Source organism: Corvus hawaiiensis, chromosome 3 (genome assembly GCF_020740725.1).
Source record: "Corvus hawaiiensis isolate bCorHaw1 chromosome 3, bCorHaw1.pri.cur, whole genome shotgun sequence".
In the NCBI taxonomy this organism is placed as follows: domain Eukaryota; kingdom Metazoa; phylum Chordata; class Aves; order Passeriformes; family Corvidae; genus Corvus; species Corvus hawaiiensis.
Window position 1 is genome coordinate 36,873,407 of NC_063215.1, and position 20,630 is coordinate 36,894,036.

General features: G+C 41.3%; 1 protein-coding gene across 5 annotated transcripts in view; it reads right to left on the bottom strand.

Annotated features, from left to right (window-relative positions):
* Positions 1-19,786, bottom strand: part of LOC125322974 (synaptotagmin binding cytoplasmic RNA interacting protein) — a 26,119-nt gene extending 6,333 nt beyond the window's left edge. For 4 of the 5 annotated variants that reach the window (XM_048297458.1, XM_048297457.1, XM_048297456.1 and 1 more), the window contains exons 1-10: positions 19,569-19,651; positions 18,107-18,266; positions 17,124-17,242; positions 16,833-16,940; positions 14,968-15,081; positions 14,706-14,882; positions 9,569-9,704; positions 8,631-8,836; positions 3,536-3,685; positions 2,015-2,136 (exon numbers count right to left, since the gene is read on the bottom strand). In XM_048297458.1, the coding sequence (XP_048153415.1) occupies positions 2,015-2,136; positions 3,536-3,685; positions 8,631-8,836; positions 9,569-9,704; positions 14,706-14,882; positions 14,968-15,081; positions 16,833-16,940; positions 17,124-17,242; positions 18,107-18,254 (1,280 nt within the window). In that variant the 5' untranslated portion in view covers positions 18,255-18,266; positions 19,569-19,651. Of the gene's footprint in view, positions 1-2,014; positions 2,137-3,535; positions 3,686-8,630; positions 8,837-9,568; positions 9,705-14,705; positions 14,883-14,967; positions 15,082-16,832; positions 16,941-17,123; positions 17,243-18,106; positions 18,267-19,568 lie in introns of all 5 variants that reach the window. The other variant, XM_048297459.1, reaches the window with a different exon arrangement.
* Between the last annotated feature and the right edge of the window lie 844 nt (positions 19,787-20,630).

Here is a 20,630-nt window from a genome sequence, read left to right on the forward strand (position 1 = left end):
ACTCTGTGCTTTTATTCAGGATTTTCTCCTCACGTAGAGTTTTACATGGCTAATAGTACACAATGTGTTGAAAAGCAAAGGAATTTATACATATTAAGAATTCTACTTCTGACAGCCACGAGGGGTTTCAAATAGTAGACATGATGTAAAATGCTTCTTACTGATTGAATAGTCACCTGTAGGCAAGCAGGTAAGATTACTAACTATATTAATGTACAAATCAAATTGAATCTGTAGTTATGTGGAGTATCCAGAAAAGTAAAGGGGTTTTTTTGCCACTGTAAATGTAGTACAAACTGCTAATTATCTCCAAGATCTTAAGATGTCACTCTAAACTTGTCAAATAACTAGGACAGAGACTTAATAACACACATATCCCCTCTATTGCCACATCTTTTGGAATCCTAGGAATATTAAAAACCCTTTCAACTCACTGATGAACAGTATATTCAAAACCAGAAAATGCCTGGAGTTAATCAAGCTTGCTGCTTTCCTACTGCCTTAACAGCTCAGAAGAACAAAGGACCACAGAGAATTCCCAAATGAAAGAACTACTGCACAAGTGGCAGCACCATACCTCTGCCTAGAGGAGTAAGAGAGGCAGTCCTACTGTACCTACCTCCACAAATGAGACATGCACATCTTAAACAATAAAAGCAGCAGGGATGCAGATAATATACAGCACATTAATATTAGAGGTGACATGTGACAGAAGACTTCCAGTGTTACAAATACATACATACATACTATCCTAGAGTAATAAAACTGGGTATAAGATAATATGCAGGAGAGCTGGGGGGGAAGCAGGAATCACACAGCATTAAAACCAATCAAGTGCATTTTAAAAAATCTTCCTTTTCATCACTGGAGACAGGCCATTATTAGATTTTGAATAGTGAGCTAGCAGATCTGTTTGTATACTGCAGTGAGAATGGTTTTTTGGGATTACTCAAATTCAACGAGAGAAAGCCTATCTCCAATCAGAGACAACACAACCATGCCAACAACTGCCATGTTGAGAGGGAAACTGTGTCACTTTCAATAGCCTTTTGTATTTTAATTAAATGAACAGGTATTTATGGTGGCATTGCCAAGATGCAGAATACACAACAAGAACTACAGCTGTATCAGCAAAAGATTTAAGCAGAACAGAAAAGGCATGCCTGGCACAGAATAGAAGCTAAAGAAAAAAGAAGAAATTCACTTCTTACAGTAACACCAGATGACCATGGAAGAAAAAAAGGGCAAATAAAGTTATGAGAATTATAAGCAGGACAAACTTAACCAATTCCATGTGTACAGTAGGTCACCATGTGGAGATCTCTATTAATCTCGCAACCTCACTATTCCATCTTCTTGGATGCTGCACAACAGCACTTCCAAGTTATTTTTAGAAGTAAGGTGGGGGAGGGAATAAGAAAGCAGAAAGATATCCAAGAAGAAAAACACATGAGAACATTAAGCAGAACACACCAGCAAGAAACTGTTTGTCTTTATTTTTTATAAACTGTATTCAGCATTTACTAGCACAAGATCTCTATCAGTATGAGTTTATAAGCTTCTTGGGCAGATGTATCTTCTGGAACTGGCAAGAAAGAGTATCAGGATCCTCCTTTCAGTGGATACTTTACTAATCAGGGGGTGCTGTAGCAATACTACTAAAGCCTGCTGAGAGGAGCACACACACGATGCTATGTTCATCCACATAACATCACTGCAGAAGTACAGGGAAATTTAGAATAAAAGGTGAGAAGTATGTGTGTTTTATGACCTTCAGACAGTTCCTCCAGTGCTCTCACACTAAATAAGCAGAGCAAGACAGTACCTGAATTATCACTAAACACCACTATTAGATTTTTTGTGCAAATAAAAATGAATCCAACATTTTTCAGAGAAGCCAGAAAACCTGTACACACTACAGTTTATCTACTAAAATACCCAGATGTTCTAATTTGGTAGGAGTGTACACATCTTTCAGAAGTAATACAACATAACTACATGCATTTACACTTACATCTGATTTTTAGCCGCTTGTCTCTGAGCTTTCCGTTCTTTCCTTTTTTGATCTGGTGGCTTAGCAAAAACAATTTCAATGTTTTCTCCCTCTAAATCTTTGCCATTCATTTCTTCCATTGCCTGAAGAAATTAACCAGACTTTAAATATACTTCCAAGCGTATCTGAAGTTATTAATTTTATTCTTTTAGAATATGCATTTTTCAATTTGTTATCCAGAGCTAAAATAACAATATAAAGCTAAAAATCAAAAATTTAAACAACCAGACAGCATAGCATCATGGGTTCCAGTTATGCATTTCTTCTGAACTTGGCTCTCAAACCCAGGACTTCGTTTATCAGTTTAGAAATCTTCCCCTCAAAACTGGAAACAGGCTTCAGTCTTTGCAAGCTGCTACAATTAATGAAGTGACAGAACTGTCCTCTGAAGTGCACATTTTGTAACCCATGAATAAATTCCTAATGTCAGCACACATGCAAATAGTACTAAAGCTAGAGCTCAATAAATTCTTCTATTCGTTCATTTTACTTGTAATAAATATCACTTCCTTTTTCAACCAGAAGCCAAAAATTAAAAGAGTCATTCTGATCACAAGGAAAAAGCAAATAAACAAAACACAAAAACCTCCAGCTCCCCGCCAAATCCACACCTCCTCCCCCCCAACCCTCTCCTCACAACAAATGCAAAACAAACAGCAAACCATCAACTCCTCTCCTACCCTCCCTTCCATGTACAATTCCCATGGCCCACAGTTATTGCTACAAGTTAATTTTGAGCAGAGGAATCCTAAAGGTTCTACCACTTTTAGGGACTCTACATAGCTAAATCTTGACAGGATATATATCTTACTAAGACTCTTTCCATCATCTTCCCAAGCATCTGCTTTAAGGCATATGGATATGTAAGAAAAACTGAATCCCCCTGTATCCTGCATCCGCCCACAGAACATAAAAAAAAATGGATACACTACAGGCAAGAGGGGAATTACACTTTCCCTTTCTAACAAGAGATGACATCAAGACTGGGCTAGCAAAATCCAGGAATGACAATTACTAAATTGTCCAGCACCCCTCAAAACAAACCAAACCAAACCAAACCAAAAAAAAAAAAAAAAACCAAACAAAAAAAACAAACCAAAACAAAACAAAGTGTTTATTCCTGGAAAAATAAATAAAAACATTACCTAAGATTTTATCACCTGCCCTAGAGAAACTGCTTTAGATTTCTACCAATAATTTGGTGAGAAGAGTCATTCAACTTCTGGCAGTTGAGTTTCAAATGGTAACAACATGATTATCTTAAAAGCTCATCAGAAGAATTACTTAGGATAGGTGTATTTAAGATCCACTTTTCAAGCTAGAATTGCATCATCCTAGGAGACACCCAGAGAGGACAAAGTCATCAGTGATAATGTGTTACCATTTCTCCAGACAAAGCTTTTTCTCAAGTTAGAAGAGGCATACAGCTTCTAACAACACTACTTACAACACACACACACAGTTACAGTCCTCTTCACTTACCTTTACAGCACCATCCCGTTCATCAAAATGAATGAAAGCATAGTCTTTTAGCTTCTTCACTCGTTCTAGCTTTCCAAATTGACTGAAGGCCTTTTCTAGAATCTCCTCTGTTACAGTATTGGCAAGATTGCGTACAAACAAAACTTTCACCTAAGGGGGATTAAAAAAAAGAACTTAGGAGTATGATCTAATTTCAAAATTAGAAAATGAAAAAAAATGAAGCTTTGCAAGTTACTGCTATTGGCAGTACTGAAAACATCATTACATTTTCTGCACAGCATTTTATATACATGTATATGAATATGTACATTTAAATAGTCATACAGCATGAGTTAGCGCCAAAATTCCCTGACAGAAATTTTCAATCTGTTATCAAACATAATTACGTAGGTATTAGCATCCTAAAAGTCCATCCAATTTGTGTTAGTGTTTAAAAGGATCCTAGCAGCAGTAATCTTCAACCCAGAACACCATCAAACTTGAAAGAAGGTAACCAGAATTGGTTACACACAAAACAATTAACTTATCAAAACATTTAATTGTTTAGACAGGTTTTTGCTCAGTTATTTGCAGAACAGTCATCACTGGAATATCTAGGTCAGAGATGACAGGCCTGCAGCTTTCAAGCTGCTTAACTTGTGGTTCCTACATTATAGCTACACCAAACACCTAATGTCAGGACTGTGCTTCCCTGAGGGGCACTCAGTGACCTGAAGCTAAAAGACAGAAGTGCAGACAGAGGAGGATACTAAGGCTGACACTGGCCAGTCACCCTTCAACTTTATCAAAAGTCAAACTGTGCTATTCCCTTGAGGAAGAGTCACCTCCAAGCAACTCTGGAAGTTTATTCCCTCCCCTGGGGCTTGCTAAAGCACGCAATACGGCTCCTAAGCTACACAAAGACTCTTTCGCAGCTTCTAAAATCAGAAAGGCAGGTAATCATCCAACTGTTGATATATGCCCTATTAACTGCCTGACATGGCTAAATCATCAATATAGAGTTTCATCAATCACCAACTGCATAGGATAAAGGAAAATTTAGAGCAGTCTGACAAAGGCTTAAACTAAACCCTTATTTAACACAGCAGACAACATACACTGGAAACCAGCAATCACCTATTAGTGACTCAACAGTATTGAAAGATTCATCCTTGTGTCCATGCTGAGGCTGCACTCAGTGACTGGACATGAGCATGTTTACCTGATGTCATCCATGTGTTCTCACAATTTACAAGACTCTTCAACTTGTTGAGAAGAGCTCCTTCCACATGCTGGCATCATGCTCTGACAGTTTAATCACCTCCTACTGCCAAGGAATGCTCACAGTCTTACCTGCCTACAAAGCAGCTGCCAGTCAGCTGCAAGACCTGCCGCTTCTGCTTATACCCCTCTGCTCCTACCGGTTTCAAATTAGCTGATGACATCAAGTGAACACTGCACATGGCAGCACTGACTCTCGACCCTGAAGGTCAACACAAATAACACAAGGTGTGAAAGGACCAAGGAAAGTATGCTTCCATTTCTGAAGCAGAGCTGTACTCTACTCCCACCACATACAGGAATTCAATAAACTCAAGACACCCTTTTTCAAAGAACTGCTATGTAATTAAGTTAAAAAAAAAAAAAACAGGACAGACTTCCATAAATCTGTCTCACTCACTAGCTGAACTAGGATGGGATGCAGAATTTGGAAGAAGGGATACTACAGACTGTAAATCTAACCCAGTGTACCAATTCTAGACTTTGGCAATAGTTACTCCTGCTGATTCTCAGGAGATCATAAGCCATAGCCAACTCCACAAGGAAAGCTGTTTCCTATTATGTATTAAGCTTCTCCTACATGTCTTGATGGTAAGAGCAACCTTTATTTATTGTAACCCATATGGAATAACCATTTTTAGTAAAATACCCTAACTGCTACCTTGACCTTATTCCATGGAAATGAATTACAGGAAGTTTTGTGATGTAATCAATGGGTCTGAAACCAGTAAGTTTTAAACAAACATTCCATATTCTTGTTCTTTAGAAAAGGATGAAAACTAGAACCTCACAAGGAACCTAAGTAGCCTAATAAATCCATGATGACTGAAAAAACTAGACAGAACAACCACTATTTTTAACAAGATGAACTAACATAGTGTTTTTAAAGAAATAAAAAAGCAACTAATTTAAATTTTCGCACTGCAGACAAATCCATTAATCTCTAACAGCTGAAATTTTTTACCACCTTTGCTCATGTTATGAGTCAGATGATGTAAAAGCTATTAAGCAGGTTAAAGCATAGGTTGAGAGAAGATGAACCCATTTTTACTTCACTTAAACTAGCTACAAAAGGAGGGAAGGAAAAAAAAGTCCTCTTCATTAAAGCTCACAGATTATTACCCCAAGAATCCATGAATACTCCTAACAAGCAATATACCCAGCACCAGCATTTTGTTTTAAAGGCAGAACTCACATTTAAAAAACTGTTTAAGATTAGACTCCCAAAACTTCTGGGATCTGCTCCTTTTCCTCCTCTTACCTACAGCACAAACACTTCAGGCCACATTCTCCAAGGGTTACTAGCCCTGTCTCTTGTCCTGTAATCTGCCAGACAGCCACAAGCATAAGACTTTATTTAGCTGCTTAACCTGCCACTCCAGAACGTCCTCTGCAGCCTCAGCCATCCTACAGAAATCAAGTAAAACATTAATAAATTTAGCTAGACTACAGGTGAAAGAGGAAACAAAATGACACTTAGGAGAAATTAAACTATCAACACAGCTGCTTGTGAAATTGGTAAGAAGTTCACCTTGAACCAGAAGTCAATACCTTAACCAATTATACTCTGATATGTTAGTACAAGCACTAATCTCCTGTAGCACATACACCTAGCTTGAGAATCTAGCTTCATCCCTCATCATGCTTAAGCTACTTCATATTTAAGGTAACAGCCCATTTAAATGATAAGTATTTACCCATACGGGGACTCTCCACAACATTTTATCAGAAGGACAAAGGAAAAAAGACTCGCACAGACATTTCAGAAATTTAAATTAGTAGGTGTCCGTGTAACGATGAAATGACACGCCGCTTCTGCAAGATTTGGAACACTGTTCACCTTCTGACTACATATGTGAATTTGTATTCCTTACAGCTTGCTCTTACGGACTTGCTCTTCTAGCAATTTTGACAAGAAAACTGATGATCAGATGATTATTCTGATAAAAACAACCTACTCTTCCTAGTCACAGTTTCCTCCAGAGCCTTCTTCCATAGCAATGTGCAGGATGACACGGGTCAATAGCTTTCCCTTTGCTCTGGATTGACAGTAGTAAGAAGCAATGACACCAACCTGCAGCTCACAACCAGGAGATTACTGACTGCAACAGCAGCTCCGCTGCTCTTTCTCTTAGGGGAAAGACAGTAATAACAGAAAGTAAACCTTACACTTAGAAAAGTGCCAGGTAAAGTCCGTTTCCCCACAAGTACAGCAGGTGGCCAAGAAAGACTGGAGTGGAGACTTTCCTTGTTGCAAGAATAAACTAAGGGACACAGCCAGTGAGGAAGGTCAGACACCAATGATCACCTCAGTTTCTGTCTTCAGACACAAGCCCGATGTTCCCTACTTTCTCAGTATTCTTATTCATAGAGCCTTGCTTTTCCATACATCTTCAACCCAAGCTCCATGTCCTATCTTTGGCATGGGGCACAAAGTATGCAAGTTGATTTTCTCCATGTTTTTTACATTTCTTCCTTTCATTTCCATGTTTCTTCTCTTTTCATGTCCCATTTCAAATACAAAACAATACAAGGTATTAACACATTCAAAAAACTGTACAATAAATAGGGCAAACCACAATCAAGCTTTCATTTCTTTAGCTTTTCACTCTGTACATCTGTAAACTTACTTAGGAGAAATGCTTGATTATGTCCCCTGTCATTCCCTTTCCATCTATTCTATCAGCAGAAATTCCTGCTCATTATTTCAACAGTTTGGTGGATTACGTCTCTTCTCTTTTGAGCCAAGAAACTGAACATACAGGCTGCCATATTTAGGAAGTGCCACCTTCCACAAATTTGACCTGCAAGACTCTTTCCCCGCTGCTGACAGTCTATCATGCTGGGCAAGAAAAATAAAGTCTGCAGACACGATAGTCCAAAAGCTTCTGTAATACCTGTATTACAAAAGCAGCTTTTTCCCTAAAATGAGCCCCCACCCCAACCCTTTTCCCTTATGGCTCACCAAAGAGGAGATCCCAGCCAAGCTATCTTACTAGGTCCATCAAAGTAGGACTCCAGCAAGTGACGTGTCTCAGATGAGAGTAAAAGCACAGACGAAAAGCAAGCAAAGAGAAAGAGATAAGGATATGGGCTAGCTAGTTTCCATTAAACAACTCAGCTACACAACACAACTGAAAAAGACAAAGTTGGGCAATATCTGATGGGGAAAAAAAAATCAGGTAGTTTGTTTCTGGCAAGATACCACGCACATACATAAAACAACTGCTACAACATACTTCAAAATGTTTACAGTCCAGACTTCAGTTTCACCTCAATATTCAAAGTCCAAAATATCGCCAGTCTAGGTATTTAAAGGAATTAACTCACCCAAACTAAAAACACCTACAGAGTTCCAAATACAAGCTAATTGCCTAACTTCTCAGAATTAACTGCTAATGGCAACTTTGAAAATACATTTGAACACCGACATGTTCTAATGCTGAAGTGATCCAATTCCAGGTTTAAAAAGAATTAAGGTTTGTTCTGCGATGATATCTCGATTTCTGCCCTTCCAAATACTAGGGTACAAAATCATTTTAACTCTAGGAGTCACCACCATCACTTCCAGGTAAAAAATTAACTACATCATCCTATGTGTCATTTTGGCAAGAATTACATTCACTATTCAGCCTTGGGAACACAAAATAATGAAAGGCCATATAGACTTTTTAAATCCACGTTAATTTCTAGAGTATATTCATTTTTTATTATCTCACCTACAATATTTCTGTCAAGAAGGCCGAAGGTTGTTAATCTTAGGCTAATGCCAGGAAATACCTAATTTGGAACGCAGCACTTTAAATGTACTATGGTCCCCTTACAGCTTTATTACCTTTGCCATGACTTCAGGATCTGGATCTTCTATAGGGTCAGCCCATTCCACTGTAACAACATTTCCCCAGACTTTCACTTTGCCGCTCATTAACCTACGTCTGGCCTGAGCAGCAGTTTTGTGATCTTCATATTCAAGAAAGCAGAAACCCCGGTTCTTCTTCTTGTCATCAGGCTGATGATACAATATGACATCTGTAAGACCCTCTGAAATGAAATAAAATATTTATTTGTTATGCTTTCAGTCCATTGATTTGATTTCTGAAGTGTGGGTTGTCTTTGTAGCTGTGGAAGAACACCCTTTCTCTAACTGAATGGAGGAGAGTTGGGGGCAGCCAGAAGTTTTGCTTTGTCAATTCTCCTCTTAAACCCCTAAGTTGCAACACTTATCAGTGTGTGTTTTTTCCATGCATGTCTAAAACAAGAGATAAAAGTTGCATGACTTCAATACCTAAAAAGTTTATTGCTCCAAAGAACCTGAAGTCTATCATTCAGTAACAGAGAAAGTCATCAACCATTACCTTTGCAAGTTCATATGTTATCAAAAAGAGATCCTTAAATTTTAAGAATTCTAAAGCACAGAACCAGTTACATTCTTCAACTTGCTTCAGTTTTGCCTTGAGAAGTTTTAAAACATCCATTAGTACTGAAATTATTAAACTTTTAATTCAAATTTCTTTGAACAGCTTTTTTAAACATTACACACTTTTTCTACAGGTAGAACTTGGAACCACCCATGTAGTCTAATTACAAATATCTCAGCCCTTAGCAAACAAAAGTTTTGAAAAACCCAAACAAACCCCAACACATAAAGTTGAGATAAACGCCGAGTGGTCTTGGTTTGGTTTCATCATCATTCAGCTACAAGCCAAAAGGTGGTGAAGAGAGCTCACCATGTTTGACACTTTCCAGCTCTACAAAACCTAGTTACTAGCTCACCTGTTACTTTGCTGAATTCTTCAACAATTTGCTCCTTGGTTTTACTCTTAGGAATAGAGCCAACAAAAAGCCTATTATTGGCAACAGAGATGCATACACCAATGTGTTTTCCAGAACGAATTTCATGGTTGTTGTACTGCAAGAAAAAAATTATTGGACAATCATCAGTTACAAACAATTTTCGCTCTCCTTCAACAGCAGCATACCAAATACTTAACTTTGGAAAACCCAGCATAGGGCAATACATTACATTTTTGCAGCTTAACACATTTTTATGATGCATATTCACCTACTCTGAAGTATATCCATGTTTTCTAAGGTATCTCCTTACAAAATTTCAGCCAACAATTATTCTTCCCTTCTTGTTCAAGCCTCTCAATACTTTTTTTTCTTTAGAGACTTTTTCATACAGAACCAAGTCATCAAGGTCAAGGCTTCTCCCTTCACAATCGTGCAGAAAAAAACCCACAAGTTCCTCTATAGGCTTTATCTATAAATTCTTGATTTGTGTGTAATACAAGACATGAGTTGCAATTAACACCAGATTCCCTTCTGAAATTCTACAGCTAACAAAAGAAAGAGAGTCATGATCAGGTCTTCTCCACAAAATGTGCAAGAGCAATTGGCAAATACTTTCCAAAGCATGAAGATTACACACATGTAAAGAGAGGCAACAGCAAGAACAACTTTCTATTGACTTGAAAGGATTGTAAGACTTCTGTTCAAATGCTCCTCCAGTAACATTTAGAAGATACCATGAACAAGTTGGCAGTTTAAGGAGGAAAAAAGAAGTACTACTGTAGACATCTGTTGACAAAACATGCAGACACAGACATGCATCATCTAAATAAGCAGCAGGGAGGTAAACTGCTGGTACATCAACCCATTTCCAACTGGAAGCCTTGCAACAGACAGTCCTTCAGCTAAGAAAATTCAACATCTTATTACCAAGTAGCAGGACAGATTTTTAAAATTCATCTAGCTATATATTCTGTGATTTATTTTGTGCTTGGTGGTAAATCTTACTACATAAGCAAGTTATCCTCCACTCCAGCATGCTTTTTGTGCAACAAAATCCAGGAGATGATGTTTATTTATATTTATCTTGGGCAAACAAAAACTCCATCATCGAAAATTTTCTAAGCTAGGTAACCGCACCAAAAGTGAGCCAAAAGGTTAACTGTACATGTGAAAAGGACCTGGAGTGACATCTTCCCAACAAATTACATCTCAAATCATAGACGACAACAAAAGACTTCTATCTCCGTATCTGTTGCCCATGTGGCAGAGGAACAGTTGATTTTAAATTAGTAAACCGCAGTAGGAGCTGCAGTAGCTGCATAGAAAACGGTCTATATATTATCATCGCTAATAGACATATACATTAATGAAGAGACAGATTATAGTAGCTAAAAAGAAAATCTTTTAAATAAACACTTTTAAAGAAGCTGACAGTTTATTAGTCTGTGAAAGTGATTCTTTATTAACTGAACTGTACACTAGGAAACATTTCCTTACATTAGGAAACTTTTTTTACTGAGAGGGTGGTCAAACACTGGAACAGGCTTCCTAAAGAGGCGGTCAATGTCCCAAAGCTGTCAGTGCCTAAGAGAGGCATCTGGACAATGCCCTTGATGATCAAGATGACAGCAACAATTTTGGTCAGCCATGAAGTGGTCAGGCAGATGGACCAGGTGATGGCTGCAGGTCCCTTCCAAATGAAATATTCTATTCTATATGGATAATAAAAAGTATTATCCAACTGTTCCTGCTAAAGTCCAACACCAACGTTTGGCTACACATCTAATCCCAAAAGAACCTCTCATACAACGCAGTATGTTGTATGAGAGTAAAATTAACAAAGTAAAATTAATATGTGCTATGATATTGCAGTTCCACTGACAGTGGTTTCTAGTAGTTTTTTCATCTTACAATGTATTAACTGCTATTTTTCACTGCGTGTTTCCCTTAACACAGAGAAAACAGTCTTCAGTCAGGTGTTCTTGAACATCAAGTTGGTGATTTTTAGGTAAAAAGTTTGCATACCATCTGCAAACTTAGATTAGACATAAAAGGCTCAGATCATGATCTGGGTGAAGTGCCAAAACAGTCAGGCTACCAAATTAACTGTGTCAGCACACTGCTTCCCCCTCCTGTCACCATGGAATCAGTGTCCAAAGTCAGTAGCAGAGATATTGCCACCCTCTAGACAACGTAATAGTTTATTTTTTCTTGCTGACTTCTGTAAGAACTTAGTCACTAACAAGTCAAAGTATGCAGAAGGTCTGTCTTGTCACTTTACTAACTTAAATTTTCACCACCAATTTTAGTTTATTTCCAGGAGCAAATGGCAAGCTGTAACTCTGTGCATAGTTGGCACACTGCTTAAGGGGCATATCTGAGTAACTCACCGGTACTCCTACTTGATCAAGCTTACACCTGCTCTAGTCAAAAATACGCTGAATGCTTCAATAGTATGTTTTCCTACAAGCTTCGTCTCAAAAATATGTATTCTGTACATATCTACAGTGACCTTATTCACATAGAAATATTTTGAAAAACTTAACTCTAGCAACTTCTTATGAAATAGGAAGGAGAATTGAACATGTGTGCAAAAGAATACAACTGAAGTTTTAATTCCTAAACAGTATAAAGCAAAGTAAACATGTTACCAGGGGAAAAAATACTGAAAGTATGAAAAAAATCATACTTTGATAGTGAATGCTTGTGTGAACATCTGGGTTGCCATTTCTACTTAACCAGCAAGGGTTAACCACACTGAATTAAGTACTGGTCATAAAAAAAGGAGAGAATTCCCTAAAATGTGTTTGAAACAGTTCTGGCTATGCTTAAGACAAAAATGGAGTGATACTATGGCCTGATACTGAGAAGAATTACAGATATGAACAGTAATTAATTTTAAGTGGCTTAAAAATGCATATACATAAACAAAATCAAGACTTCTACCTTTTAAACCGCAAGACTTCTTCTTGTTAACAAACAAAGTAAGTCAACACTAAGCGTATCCCAAAATTTTAGTTGAGCTTTACATTAAGTTGTTACATAGACTGTGGAGATACATACAGCAGCCACACAAACACATGTTGTATGCAAAATATCTTACACCAACTCCAAGAGCCTGAAGACAGGTCAGTTTACTCTCTGCTGTAGTTTGGGTACTGACAAAAACATAGCTGTCTCTTATTACTCAAAAGCCTATAGGCAATGCAGAGACTTTTAATCTCTTTTTTTCTATACTGTCCTGAAAAAATAAAAGCCTCTTGGAAAAGGATGGGAAATAACAAAAGAACCATTATTCTAAAGAGTCCAGAAAGCTGGGAAGTTGTATACACATGAAAAGATTACAGATAGTATCAAAAAGAACACCACCTGTTAAAATAATAGGTTATGAAAATGGCTAGGACCAAGTGCTCAGTGTGTTGAAGAGGTCTTTCAGCAGTCTCTCCCATGCATGTGTAACTAATACAAGTTATAGACCTACAATTTTCAACTGAGCTCAACAGGCACAAATTGCTAATACTCCTGCAAACCACTTGTAGATAACTTGGGAAACTTATACACCAAACTAGCCAGTCAACTATGGTTGGAACCACTCCAAAAAAACTGAGGCATGGCATGCCACAGGACCCAATTTAAAACTAACTCTAATTTCAAAGAGTTTAGCATAAAGGTTGAGAGACTGCCCCATCAACTGCAACACTTTTCAGCTATTACCCTCAGTGGCTATTTAACTGACAAACAGAACACAGCGTGCTTCTTTCCTGAGTATCAAAGATCAGACATAAAGGGACACCAAATAGCTCCTTTGCTTTATCATTCAGTGGAAGACGGAGGCTAGGATCTGATGTTACTTTCCGGAAAACATGACTTGAATGACTTTTCAGAGCATGCTGCCTTTAAGCAAAATCCAGTTAAATGAAGAAAAATTGTTTTATTCATTTACTAGGTACCTCTGAGAACTTATATGATTTGATTCACCTTTTTGCTAAGTTTTAAGAGTTAACGCTTGAGCTTAACTCATAAGAGTTCACACACTCTCTCAACAGCTAGGTTGACAATGAAAGTACAAAGAGAACAGCAGCGTTATCCTCAGCATATCTGACTACACACTGGAGCAACCAACTGTTCTTACCTAAAAAGCTAAACAGCATACACCAGATTGGTTTTGTACTTCTACTTTTGCAGACATTCGTGTACTTTCTCAAAACAAATTGCCATTTTCAGCTTGATTTGTCTCTACCAACTGCCTTACATGTCAATATAAAAAACCTTAAGTTTAACCTATACCTCACTACAAAACAAGGTAGGTTAACCCTAGTATAGCGATACAGTATCAGTACACTTCAGAATGCATATGGTTAGCACTCTCCAGAGTACTACCTTGGCCATATCAGTGTAGCAGTAACCAGCTCAAAAAATTCAAATTTAACTTAGCCAGGAAAATAAAGGCGCTGTGCCTTTAGGGTAGCGTTTCTCCCCATCCTCTTTTCTAGTGATGGGTACTTCACGCATAAAACCTGAAAAACTTACTAGGAGTATCCCACATCAAACTATTTCCTACCTCTGTGTAAAACAGAGGAAATGCTCCTTAAACTGGCAGGATTTATGATGTTTTCCTGTCCGTTGCAGCAAATAGAACAGATCTTCAATGCCCAAGAGACATTTTCTCTCCATCTGAAGTATCTTAGGAAATTCTGTGACTTTGAAGCACTTTTCCAGCATGGGCCCCCTGCTGGTGCAGAAGCACATCAGGAGGCACAGAACCTTGACCAGCACTGCCCTTGTACCACAGCAACCCCAACACCACTGCTCTCCAGAACTCATCCAGATGCAGACAGCTCAGAAGTCACTACTGCCAATACAACTTTGGTTCATAATAAAGGCTCATCTAACTGGACCAAACAGCAGTCCATCAGGTGTTTTTTTTCCCCTGTCCCTAAAGCAGTCAGTAAAAATTTATATGCAATGCAGAAATAAATTCAACACCTAGTGAACATTTTGAAGTAATCTAACAATGGCAGTTTCACCTTAACCACTTAAGCAATAGGACCAGGACTACTGCTTCTAAGCTAGAGTGTTCTTTGTCAAAAAAAAAAAAAAATCCAAGAAAACTTACCAGTTTAACAGCTTCCTGAGCTGCCTCTTTAGTACAAAAAGTGACAAAAGCATATCCTCTGTTTAGACCAGTTAGTGGATCCATCATTAAGCGGAGATCCCATATAGGTCCAGCCTTCTCAAATAATGGAACAAGTTCATCTTCAAACAAGTCTCTTGGAATCTTGCCCACAAATATCTACAACAGACATACAAAGCACCATTTATAAAAAGTATTTCCAATGAATAAGTCTACATCTGCATAAACATCTCCTCCTTCTTACCTCTGTACCAACAGAAGGTTGTTGTCCTGAATACACAGACTCTGGAGGAGGTCCACCATACTTCCTCTGTCCAGTAGTCACATCAAGAGTATAGCCGGTTCTCTCCAACAGTGCCTTCAAGTAAGAAACTTAAATTTTTAAAATCACATACAAACTGAGCAAGTTTAGCTGCACTTTGTTCACAGACAGACATGCCTCTAATTCCTTTTAAACTACTGCTTTAAAGCTCCCACAAACAAACCTACTGCTAGTATTTCAACAAGAAACTTGCAAAACAATTAACAGAACTATCAAGTAAAGAAACATTGCTAGAATATTAGAGATTCACATCCAGTTTTGCCAATTCCTTCATTTTCATTAAAAAAAAAAAAAAAAAAAAGGCAAGTAATAGAATAGTGAGCTTCCCTTTAATTAGGAAGATCTTAGTCTGAGCCACTTCTTGTTTTGGCATGTCCAATCCTGCAGACATTTATGCACAAGAGTTCCCTGCACTTAATGAGATTACTCATAAGTGTGAAGTTAAAGAACACATGTTTAAGTGCTTACACCCCTGGAACACAGTCTGCCTCAGGTATCCAACTAATAAAGTGGCAGTACTGCTTCCTTTCTCTTATCATCCCTCCCTTCAAATTCCTTGTGGGCTTATACAGGATCCCAGGACAACTACAACTATCCCTCACTACAACCACTGCATGTAGTTATAGATACAGTCAGATATAGTTATAGACATACTACCAATTTAAAATGTTAGATGAAATTCAGTATGCAAATATATGAGAAACTCCTCTGAAATTAAGTCTTTCTTAATAATTTTGTACAAAGACAAATCAACTCTACACACAAAGAAATTGCATATTAAACAACCAACTATAGTCAAGAATTAGCAATTTCACAACTATAAAATTGCAGTTATTTTAAATGCTATAGCCATCAGCAGTAAAAGCTGTGCTACTTGAAGTTATTAACCAAGTCCTCATAATATTATTGTTTCATGTGACAGTGACAAACACTGTACCAGTTTTTTTTTTAGCTTATAATTAATGGCATCCCAGCCTCCAAGTCAACAGAAAAAAAGATTTTCTAATTTTACAGGGTACATAGTTATTTGTAATGATCATTTTATACTTTATACATGAAGTATCAAAGAAGAAAGATTCTCTGGGGTTTTTTTACGACATCACCTAAACAACATACTTAGATGGTTTTCCTTCCCTTAAGCTTTGGTGAAGTTGCTAATCACAGTATTTTAATATAAATCATTATTTGCCTAACTCTTGAGAAAGGAGCCTCTTGCTAGCAGCAGACATGGTCAAAAAAAAAATTTATCCCTTATTAAAACAGTTTGGGATACAGTTTATGAGCACAATGATTATGTCATAAGAAGCGGGCTAAATCCTAAATCCATTACAATCTGTTTTTTCAGACACGTGGTATCTCCTCCCTATTGTGGAGTTGCTCTACATCTGAACTAAGGGGGCAGAGTGGAAACAACAACCAAAGAAACCAGAACACAAAAAACCAACCAGCAGTAGCTGAACTTAGGCATTTTGAACTCGAGTAACTATGCTAACAAGCACAAACTTTTAATTGTGAAATAGAGTAACTGTCTCAGTAAGACATACAGCAAACTGTGAAATCTTTTTCACTTTTGTATGTTCAGTTCCAGCAATTAATGTATTAACTTTCTACTTGAAAAGGAAAAAGTGCAAGACAAAATTGCAAGCGACAGCTTTCAACAATGACAAATAATCTGTAATAACCTTTTTAAGAAAAGCACAGTTCCAAAACAATCAAGGTAACTATCACAACAACTCGGAAAAACAAACAACAGGTACACCTTGTAACTTTTATTTTCACAGACATACCTTAATTTTTGCCTCATCTGGTCCTTTGCTAGAATCTGCTACCTTGGTCCCCTGTTTTTCCCTCTGCCTGTATGTCTTCATGACTCCACATAAAAAGGCACTTTTGTTCTGCAAAAGATATAATCTTCAGTTCTGAAAATATGACAAGCCAGAATCTCATTTTACCTTGAACAAATACAGTGTTCATTTCACTTATCACACATGGATCACTGAAGAGACTCAAACAGACCTCTTCCCAGAAAACTAACAGTTTATCCCTCAACAATTATATTGCAAATTGCTTAATGTTACCTGAACGTGTGAGAGATCACTGTCTTTAAACTGTTGAAGCACTGCCAGTGCACCTTCTTCATTGAATTCCTTTAAAGCTTCAATAGCTCTTTCATCTAGATCACTATGTGCAACTAGCCCTAGAGAAGAGAAAAAATCACTAATTATATTTGGGCAGTAATCTTTGTAAAACCTAATGTAACATCCTTAACATCTTCCAGTGACCTCTAAATGAATTACTGATTAAAGTAAGTTACTATGCCTAAAAAACCACTTAGTTCCTTTGAAGTTAAATATTTAAGGGTATATAATCCTTTAACTAAAACCAAAAAAATAAGATTCAGAATAAAAGTTACTACATTTATGTGTTCATTTGACTTCTGTGAAACCCAGATGTTACAAGGGCCAAGCTTAATTACAATATCCTGAAGCTGAATTCAGAAGAAATTCAGATCAAAACCTATCAAAGCCTGACTTAGCTTGCCTAGCAATGGTACCTTGGTACGCTTTTAGAAGACCACAAACTGCAGCACTATAAATGACCACCACAATCCAAAAATCAAGCTTAAAGATGCTAGCTATTACCACACACGAAAAAGCCAACACCATAACTTCTGTAGCCATGAGCCCAAACACAATGTCAGGAAGTGTAATTTACATGAGAAGATGCATACCAAGGCTTTAGATTCTTATGGTTAGCTACAATTACTGCAAAAAATGCACAAAGACCACATCACCTGCTCCTCCTAAAAATCATCTGTTGCCTATTTCAGCTGTTGCTCTGGTCACCTGCATACTTCTTCCCACCCCTCAGCCCAAGCACCCTGGGACTTTCCTCTGAAAGATAATACAACAAATTAAAGTACTGAATGTAAAACATCCAGATTTTGGTAAGACTGCAGTTCCCATACTTTTGGAAACCACAAAAAGTTGCTATTTTAGCCCAAAGACAGCAGAATCCAATAAAATATTTTACGTGAGGTTTTGCAAGTCTTAGATCTTACCTGCAACGTAAATTTCATCTAGTTTTTCAGCAACTTTCTGTGGTAAACCAGCATCAAGCAATGTCTGGAAATGCTCAGAATGGGTAACTGCAGCAGAAGTATCCATGGGCTCTTCAGTACCATTCCCATTAACATGTTCAGTAGCCATGTTTCCAGATATCTGTTCAAATGCAATAAGCATCAAAATTAAGCTAAATATATCTTCAGGTAGAACAATTCAAGTGACAATACATGCAACACACTACTCTGTTCTTTGAAAGTAATGGAAAAAAAAATATAAAACATAGCAGATCACCGCCCTGATACTTTTTTTAATAGTTTTGCAAGACGCAGGAAATTCCTCAAAAGAAGCACTAACACAAAGGAAAGCCCTAACACCACTGCCTAGGGGGGGTGGGGTAGCTTTCACTGCAGGTTTTACACAACCCAGACAGACACTGACTCACCTCCCCTCTCTCTGTCTCTAACACACTCCCTAAGACGCTCTGAACAAGTTAGAAATGGAGCAAAAAGGCAACAGCGGGGGTGGAAGGACAAGCAAACCTGCCACATGCACCGCGATACCGTCACTGACACTCGCTGCCGCCTCCACCGCCCGCTGCAAACTCGCTGCCCCTCAGCGCACGCCGCCTCTCCAGGCCCCGGGCGCGGCCGGGATCCCTTCCCGCCTCCACTTCGGTGCCGGCCGGGCAAGCGAGAGGAACAAAGCGCTCTTCCCAGCCCGCACCCACCCACGGCGGCGGCGGCCATGAGCCTGATGGAAACACGTGCTCCGCGCGTTCAGATGTCCTACAACTTCCTCCAGTGACCGACTTCCCCCCCTCCCCGCCACACTCCCGCGGGAGGAGCGGCTCCCCCCCGCCCCGAGCCCCGGCCATTCCCCACCTCTCACCCTATTCCCGCTGGAGAGGGGGTTGCAACACCCCGGGCCCGATTTCACCACCCAGCCGGGAGCTCGCGGTGCCTCCCGGCCCCGCCGCCGCCCCCCGGCCACACGCCTGTCCGGAACAATGCAAGGCCCCGTTTCCCAGCCAGGAAACACCGCTGCCCATCGCCCACCGCCTCTCGACGTGACCGCGGCCACGCCAAACCCGGGCGGCCCCGCTACCCGCGCACATGCCGGGCACCGAGGACGCGGTTTACCCCCTGCCCCTCACGGGCAATGAATGGAGCGGCAGGGCCGGCGGGACAATAAGGCGGGAGCCACGCGCCCCGCGCCGGCCCGGCTCGGGTGGTGCCCCAGCCGCCGCTGCCGCCACCCCGGGGCCGGGCGCCGGCCCGGCCGCCCCGAGCCTCGACAGCGGCGGCCACGAAGGCAGCGCCAGCAGCTCCTCCACCCATAGCGCAGCGCCCCGGCCCCACAGCGCTGCAGGGCCCCAGCGTGCGCCTCCCGCCCTCCGCCGCCTCAGCCTGCTCTGCCACCCGGCCCGCTCCCACCCCGCCGGCGCCCGGCCGCCCTGACCTGTGTGTGTCTGCGGGGGGAGAACCGCCGTGTGCGAAGGGTCTCTCGGGGCGCGGGTCGCGGCTCGGCGTGCTGAGGCGCTGCCCCCGTTCCGCGCTCCCGCGGCGGTGTGTCCGGGCAGTGCTGCTGCTGGAGCTGGCGTAAAATGGCGGCCGCTCGAGCGCTCACGCCGCTGCTGCTGCTGCTGCTGGCACCAGCCCCGGCCCCTTCCACTCCGCGCGGGGGGGGGCGGGCGGAGGGCGGGCGGGAGCGGAGCGGGGGGAGAGGGAAGAGAAGAGGAGGAGGAGGAGGAGGAGGCGCCGCCGCGCGCGCTGGCGCAGCCCCAAAACCCGGGGTCTCCCGGGCAGCTTCGCAAGGGTTATATCGCCGAGCCCCGCCCGCGCGCGCGCGCCCGCCCTCCCCTCCGTTCCCCCCACGCGCGCGCTCTCTGCCTTCCATGCGGAGCGGCGCGCGCTGCTCCCTCCCTGCGTTCCTCCCTCCTTCCCTCCCGCGTGAAGCGCTGCCGACGGCAGGCGGCGGCGGGACGAGCCCCGTGCGCGGAGGGCGCGCTCGCCGGCGCCGCCCGCATGCACCTGTGCGGGCTTGGCGTTGGCGGAGCGGCCGTGGCCGGACCGGGATTGGGATTGGGCGAGCGGCCGTTCCCACGGCGCGCAGGTGGCACAAAAAAGGGGGAAGGGGGAGGACCGCGGCGGCCGCAGGCGGGGGGGGGGGGGGGGGGGGGGGCGGGGGGGGGCAGTCCCGGCCCGCAGCGGGGAGGGGACGGAGGAGACAAAGCCACGCAGACAAAGGGAGGGGAGAGCCACGCTTTGTGTGGCTGCCGGCCAGGCGAACCCGGCAGCGCTCAGCGTTCCCGCACTGGAGAGACGGGAGGCGCCTCACCCCTGCCCAGAGGGGCGCCCCGCGCTCACCAGCCGCCCCTCGGACTGCCCGCCCCGGCAGAACCGCCGGGCCGAGGCAGAGTTTGGCCACGGGGAACGGGAATTTCCTGCAGGCGCTGCGCGGAGTCGGACGGGGCCCCGGGCGGGGATCGGCCGTGGGAAGGCGCTGGAAGCAGCACGGGCT